Source organism: Juglans regia, unplaced genomic scaffold (assembly GCF_001411555.2).
Source record: "Juglans regia cultivar Chandler unplaced genomic scaffold, Walnut 2.0 Scaffold_661, whole genome shotgun sequence".
In the NCBI taxonomy this organism is placed as follows: Eukaryota; Viridiplantae; Streptophyta; class Magnoliopsida; order Fagales; family Juglandaceae; genus Juglans; species Juglans regia.
Window position 1 is genome coordinate 50,961 of NW_023361469.1, and position 7,138 is coordinate 58,098.

The 7,138-nt window shown below is 34.7% G+C and overlaps 1 protein-coding gene across 1 annotated transcript; it reads left to right on the top strand.

Annotated features, from left to right (window-relative positions):
- Positions 1-464: 464 nt before the first annotated feature.
- On the top strand, positions 465-6,842 carry LOC108981153 (ankyrin repeat-containing protein At5g02620-like). The gene is made up of 4 exons (XM_035687090.1): positions 465-599; positions 4,169-4,909; positions 5,219-5,745; positions 6,119-6,842. The coding sequence occupies exons 2-4, from the start codon at positions 4,219-4,221 to the stop codon at positions 6,731-6,733; spliced, it is 1,833 nt and encodes a 610-aa protein (XP_035542983.1). The 5' UTR covers positions 465-599; positions 4,169-4,218; the 3' UTR covers positions 6,734-6,842.
- Positions 6,843-7,138: the final 296 nt, after the last annotated feature.

Consider the following 7,138-nt stretch of genomic DNA (forward strand, 5'->3'; position numbering starts at 1 on the left):
TATGAAGGAGAAATTGATCACCAACTGAGTCGGTTTCCATTAGAATACTAACAACTAACACTGAGAGACGTACGGGTTTTGAGGTTTAAAGTTTTTAAATAGAGGCTAAAATCAAGAGATTAGATTCGGTCGAGATTGGAATAAATAAGATTTAAATTCAAATTCAAATTTTAGTAAAATATGATAAAATAATAATAATATAAGCATACGTTCCGGTCATTCCTTGCTAACTTGGAATTAGTAAGGTTTGTTTTCATTTGTGCTCTCTAAAAATAGTTCATGAATGGTGAAATGTCTCGTTCGTAGTTGTGGTACTGATGAATTTGTCTTAATTTTAAGTAATTTGCTTGTTGAGGGATGCAATCTTGGACATGGAGAGGGATAAGAAATATGGCCTTTTATCACAAATTTGGGTCGCCCCAAAAGTCCGCCATTTAAATTTTAAATCACTAACTAAAACACGCTTTTCCCCCCTACTTTCTTCCTAGCCCGATCGATAAAACCTCATTCTCTTACGTCTCTGCTACCCCTTCCCAAACTTCCCAGCGCTGCCGAAGCCCAACGTCAGCCTCCATCTCCTCCGCTTAGTCTCCATTGAAGTAAGCTCTTTTCCTCTCTATTTCCTGTTCGTTCGTCCGTTTCTCCCACTCTCAATTTTGCCCTAATCATCTCTCTCGGTTTCGTCGCTGTAGTTGTTAATCCTATTACTCTGTTCTCTGCTCTGATTTATTTTTTATATGACTAATGTTTTGATTAATCGTTAGAAAGTGAAGGAACAACTAGAGAATGTTGGAAATAAGGTATCTGGATGATTATGCCAATAAAAATATAGTGCTTTATATTTGTAAAGATTTTGTAGAAGATGTTTTTGAGGACTTGATTTCGTCATATATTACTCTCTCTCTATGTGAAGTTTATGTTGGAATTATGTGGAAACGAAAAATTAACCTAAAATGAGGAATTTGAAATAGGAACTAAAAACGTTCTTGCTTGGTAGAATGGATGTGTAGTTTCAAGACTTGTGAACTGCAATGCAAATATATCTGTTTCTTGGTTCTTGGAATGGATTTGCTGTGTTGAGGGGACTGTAGCAACGGTCTATATTCTTGGAGGCATGCAATTATCCGTATCTTTATGTGCTTCTCGTGAGCATTTTTTTTTTTGGAAAAAATAACGGATCTATGAAGTAAATGGCAGAGCTATCAGAGCTATGCAGATTGTACTTAGGGCAGCTCTCATGCATGGCCTTTTCCCATTATATTCCTTTCTTGCTTTTTTTGTCAAAACAAGTACAAGAATTACTTGGCCAAACTTATTCTCACGGTAACAAAAAAAAAAAAAAAAAGGTTCTAGATCATACACCTCGTTGACTTTTCCACGGTTAACCATCCTATTAAAACACATTCTGATCACCACATCAGTTTTGAGAATTAATTTAACCCGCTTTCATGAAGCAGCACTACCAAAGGGAGGCGTAATTATGGCCATATATTTTGATTCCAGTTGAAAATTATTCACGGCTGAAGGCCAACTCGAATTAAATATTATTCTACAGTCTCTATGTGCAATTGTTTTGATTTTTTACTCTGTCAGTGATACATGTAGTTTTCCTTTTCTTACTTCTAAAAGAAAAGTATTTTCTTATACATGTAGTTTTGCTGCTTCATATGATTTGATGGATTTACTATATCTAACATGTGTTTTCTCTATCATTCTTGATATATCTAAAATTATGCTTGAGGCTACAAATATTATTGTGAGTGTTTCAAACCCAATGTGGCATAATTCCCGCTTAAAACTGTAAATCTCTTAGTGTCAATGAAGCTTTCTGTGCTTTTAGTCACAGCTGGACTAGTTATCTTAACTGAACTAGCTATCTTGTTTATATGGTTTGCAATATGCTGCCCAAACACTTTGTGAAAGTTAATATCTTCTAGTGTCGCAAACATTATTGTATTGTTATTCTTTTCTTGGGAAAATGTTGCTGAGGATTCTTGTGTGCTTACATGGAATTTTCAGTTTGTGAATGCCTTGGCGGATTTTTTAGTTTGTGAATGCCTTTGGGGATTTTTTAGTTTGTGAATGCCTTTGGGGCTGGTATATTTTTTATCCCTTTACATTTAGAAAATGTTATGTTGTGAAACTGAAATGGTGTTGTGTTGAATTGGATAGATTTTCTATATGTATTGACTGTGTTGATTGTGGTAGACTTAGAAGAAGTGAGGTGTGGCTGTGATTGAGGAGTAAGTGTGGATGTGTAAGTGTGCATCATTGTGCAGTTGTAATGTGGTTGGATGTCATGTGAAGTGTCGGGATGAGCCATGTAGTTTTGGCGTACTGCGTGGAGTTTTATTTTGGTTTGGGTTTGTATAATTGGTGATTGGTGTGGAAGAAGCTATAAAGTTTTATGATTTTAATTGTGATTTGTGTGTATCAATGTTATTTTGGTTTGGGTTTGTATAATTAGTCATATGGTTATATTGTTGTGTAATGGGTTTGTGTTGAACTCAAGTGCTAGATGGATGGAGTATGTGTAATTTTGCTAAATTAAATTACGTGGACAGCAAGCATGTGTTATTTTATATTAATTGAATTATGTATATGGAAATGTGTAGAGGAATTTGTGACTTTGGTGCTAAGTAGTCAAGTAGTCAATATGATGTAATAAAATCATTTTATCGCTCTTATTACATCATATCAAGAGCGATAAAATGATGTTATCAACTGGAGTCGTTTTTATTCACTGCCATATATATGGCTTCCTACAAAAGCTAATTTGGTGCCAATACCTGAAGTTCACTATGTTGATGTGTTGTTAGCGTTGATATTTACAAACCAACAATTTTTGGCTAACTTTTTCGTGTCATTTGCTTATTCAGTGTTCCCTTGATGTAACTAACTTTTGAGTTACATGGTTGTGGAAAGTGGTCATTGACTCTTTATGAACAGCCTGATATTCAGTCCAGCTGCATTTTAATTTATATAAACACAACCCCTTTTGGGAATTGGAGTTGTTTTCATTTATATTTCTATAGCATAAATAACTATTGGATATTAACCCTACTGTCTTGATGATTATTTTGTATGATTATTTTTAGGTTATATTAGACAATTTTGTGTGTTTATTTTTGGCTCAGTCTCATCTTTTTTTGCTTTTACAATTTTTTTTTCGTGAATTCTTTTAGCAATTGCCATGAGATGTTCTCGCGGCAAATACTATTTTTTTGCCGGAAGAAGTTTTTTCCACGAAATGTTCTAGTGGGTAATACGTACATGTCCATGAAGTTTGCCGCAAAAGCAAGTCCATTTTTGTGGAAGTGCTTGAGCCTGGGATCCAAGAGATTATAACATATTTCCGTTTGGCCATGTTTCCTTTCTTCCCTCTGTTTTGTTCTCTTTGTTGATTTTGGGTTTTTTTTTTTATGAGAATGTTTGAGGAGTATTTTTATTTAGATCTATTTAAATGTTTGAATGTTTGAGGAGTATCTGTTTAGATCTGTTTAGCTGCAAAATGCTAGAGCCGTGGTTTATTATTATTTGGAAGATTTGTTTAGATCTGTTATATCCGAAAACGTATATATGTGTGTAAAATGAAGATTTGTTATTATTTGGAAGAAATGATCTTTAGGATGTTGTATCTTTGATTTTTCTAGATTTTTTTTTTTAAAAAAAATTAGTTGTGTTTTTGGGTGGAGTTTGGAAAAAAAAATTGGGGCCTTTTGTTTCCAAAATAGTTTTAGGAAAAGCAAAGACTTTAGAGAGTTAAGCCAGGTCCAATCCAGTTTCAGACTTTAGAAGTTGTAGCCTTCCTCTTGTGGTCCATTCCCATTGCTATGTTCTGGTTCATTGACGTGGTAGTTCTGTATGAACAGTCTTATTAATGTATATATATGTCTATTAAAGATTACTTCGATAGGAAGTAATTTCATTTTAGAGTATTTTCGTGCGGCGTTTCAATGTTTTTTCCCGTGTTTATTCAATTTATTTTTTGGAATAATTAATGGAACTTTTGTTTTGAACGTTTTTGGCCTCTTTTAATAAGAAAACTTCTGTTTTGTTTACAACGTTGATCATTTAGTTGTGTTTCAAGACCAATAATCTATATACTCTGTAATCTATATAGAAAAATGTTGAATGTGACATCAACAATTGTGGCTAAAATATATAGGATTTTCTGGAGTACTCTGTTGCTTTGCATTGAGGCCTCCGCAGCTAGTAATGATGACCGTGCAGCATACCGAGTCCATCATTGGAATGGATCCTCTTATCTATAAAGCGGCAGAACAAGGCAACCTGAGGGCCTTAGAAAAAAAATATGATATCTCCCATCTACTTGATGAGTTTTTAACCGTTAATAAAAATACAATCCTACATATTTGCATTTCAAGTATCCTGGTCAAAGAAAAGTTTCCCGCCACTGGAGGAACTGACCTTGCCTCAGCGGTAAAATTTGTGGAAGATGTACTGTCCAAGTGTCCATCATTTTTATTGAAAGCCAATGCGGAAGACGATACTCCGTTACATGTTGCGGCAAGGTCTGGGCATGCTTCGATCGTTAAAGTTCTGATTGATTGTAAAAAATCCCAACATCAAGATCTCGAAAATGTCGTTGCTACTAAGGAGATGATTACTAGGGAGATGATTGGAATGCTGAATAAAAAGGGAGACACGACCTTACATGATGCTGTACGTCACAATCACATTGAAGTGGTAAAACAGTTACTAAGGGAGGTAGATCGAGAATTTTCGTTTGGTGCTAATGGTGCTGGTGAGACCCCACTTTACTTGGCTGCCGAGAGACACTTTCCAGATTTGGTATCTGAAATTTTGAACACATTCCAATCACCAGCTTATGATGGCCCCTTGGGTAGAACGGCTTTGCATGCTGCAACATTTTCAAATGATGCAGGTATTGCTATGTTATCTTTTACGCATTGTAGAATATGATTTGCTTAAAAAAATATTTATGTGGTGGTATCAAATATGACAGGACATCGAATTCATGAAATATAAAGATGTTTGATATGCACAGAGCTGGTTTTAGATTAATTTCGTGCTTAACTTAAAGCTTGAAATATTTGATCATGTCTGCCTTGTCCTGCATTTTACCACATTAAATGACCACCTGAATAGTCTTTTTTCTGTCTCCTAACCTATGTCTTCCTTTTTGTCCATCAGAAAATTATTACATTAATTTAGCATGTTTAAATTCTTTTAGGAATGACCGAAAACATTTTGGAAAGATATGGTCGCGATCTATGTAAACAAACAGACCAAAAAGGTTGGACTCCTCTTCACTTGGCTGCATACTTGGGTTGCGTTGAGCCAACAAAACTATTGCTGCAATATGGTAGAGAGGTGGCATATATGAAAGATGCAGAGGGTAGGACAGCTCTTCACATTGCAGCTCATCGCAACCAAGAAGGAGTTACAAAGGAGATTATATCAATGTGTCCTGATTGTTGCGAAGTGGTTGACAATGAAGGCCGCAATGCACTCCATCTCGCCGTGCACAGCCGCTGGCCAACTGCAGCGCTAATCATCCAAAATAATCCATCTTTACGGAATCTTTTGAATCAGGCGGACAATGACGGGAATACACCTCTCCATCACTATTACAATTCTGTTGGATACATCAAGGGTGTCTTGAATTCTCCAAGAGTTGACGAAATGGTCTTCAACAAAAAGAACCAGACTGCTTTTCAAATCTTAAGAAGTAAACGCTTTCCAACCGATGGTGATGAGGTAGGTAACATAATCTTTTATCTTTCTTCAAAAAATAAAATTATATACTTAATATTTGAATTTAGTTCTTTGCAATAATATATGCTGAGGACTACCGAAACCAAAGGAATTCTTAGAATCATAATTAATCAAATTGGATTTTTTTTTTTCATTTTATTTTAAAATTAAACTGATTTATGCATGTATCACATCACATAATATATAAATCAGATATTTCTACAAAACCTGTTTCGTTTCAAAACATATTTGATTTTATATATCTTCTTTATAATGGAACGATAATATTTTTCTATTCATTTTATAACTTCTAAATGTATTTTTATAAGATGCATTTAAATATGAAGTTAACTATCTTTACATATTCTGATTTTAGGTACAATATTCCGCTTTACAGAGGAAGCAGGACGAATTTTATAAAGGCCAGAAAAATCATTGGTTCCTTTTCAATGGAAGAGTATTAGAAACTGGGTATGATGAAATTGAGAAGGAGAAACAGCCAGAGGGGGATGAGGATTGGCAGGAGATGGAGAAAAAGAAGGAAGAGATGGATAAAGCGGCTCAAGTCCATTTGGTAGTTGCTGCACTCATTACAACCGTGACCTTTGCAGCAGGCATTACCATGCCAGGGGGCTTCATTGGTGGAGATGATCATCCACATCCAGGCTCTGCAGTTCTGGAAAAAAGTACTGCTTTTAAAGCATTCATCATTACAAACGCCCTAGCATTGATGCTATCCAGTTCTGCTGTCTTTATCTACCTATTTATTCCGTTTATCCCTTCTAAATCCTTCTTCAGGCAGCGCTTATGTTTTGCTCAAATGGCCTTTTGGTTCCTTATTTCGTCCATGGCACCAATGGTTTTGGCATTTGTCACAGGAACATATGCTGTGTTGGAGCATTCAAACATTGCAATTCCCACTTGTATTATTTGCTTATCCTTCATTACCATCCTTGTTTTTATATTTTTAAAACTACGGTTGTACCTATGATGTAAGCGCTCTGATTTCTGATTTCATCAATGAAAATATTACGAGTACGGAACTTTTTTTTTTTCAAGATAAATATCATTGTCTAGTGTTAAAAGTACAAATTTTGTAACTTAGTATTTGTCGGTTTCCGAAATGACACATCGTTTACTTAAATCGGAAAATTTATTTGTATTTTTTCTCATCTTTTTATCCTTTTTATCATGTCTTGCACAAATGGTAATATGAATATTTTTTTTTTTTATAGATAAAATATTCTAGTAATATTGTGACATTTGCATGTTTTTACAAATAAAAGTGTAAATATGAGAAATATATATATATATATATATAAAAGATTGGGAAAAGTAAAAAAATAGTAATTGGGTGACCCTGTCCCAAGTTTGGAGGTTGGAGGGATGGGTTTAA

Bases quoted from the DNA above. Each gene is read 5' to 3' on its own strand.
- LOC108981153 (XM_035687090.1), top strand. From the start codon at position 4,219: ATGATGACCGTGCAGCATACCGAGTCCATCATTGGAATGGATCCTCTT. The intron at 4,910-5,218 runs GTATTGCTATGT...AAATTCTTTTAG, and splicing joins AACATTTTCAAATGATGCAG to GAATGACCGAAAACATTTTG. The intron at 5,746-6,118 runs GTAGGTAACATA...TTCTGATTTTAG, and splicing joins TTCCAACCGATGGTGATGAG to GTACAATATTCCGCTTTACA.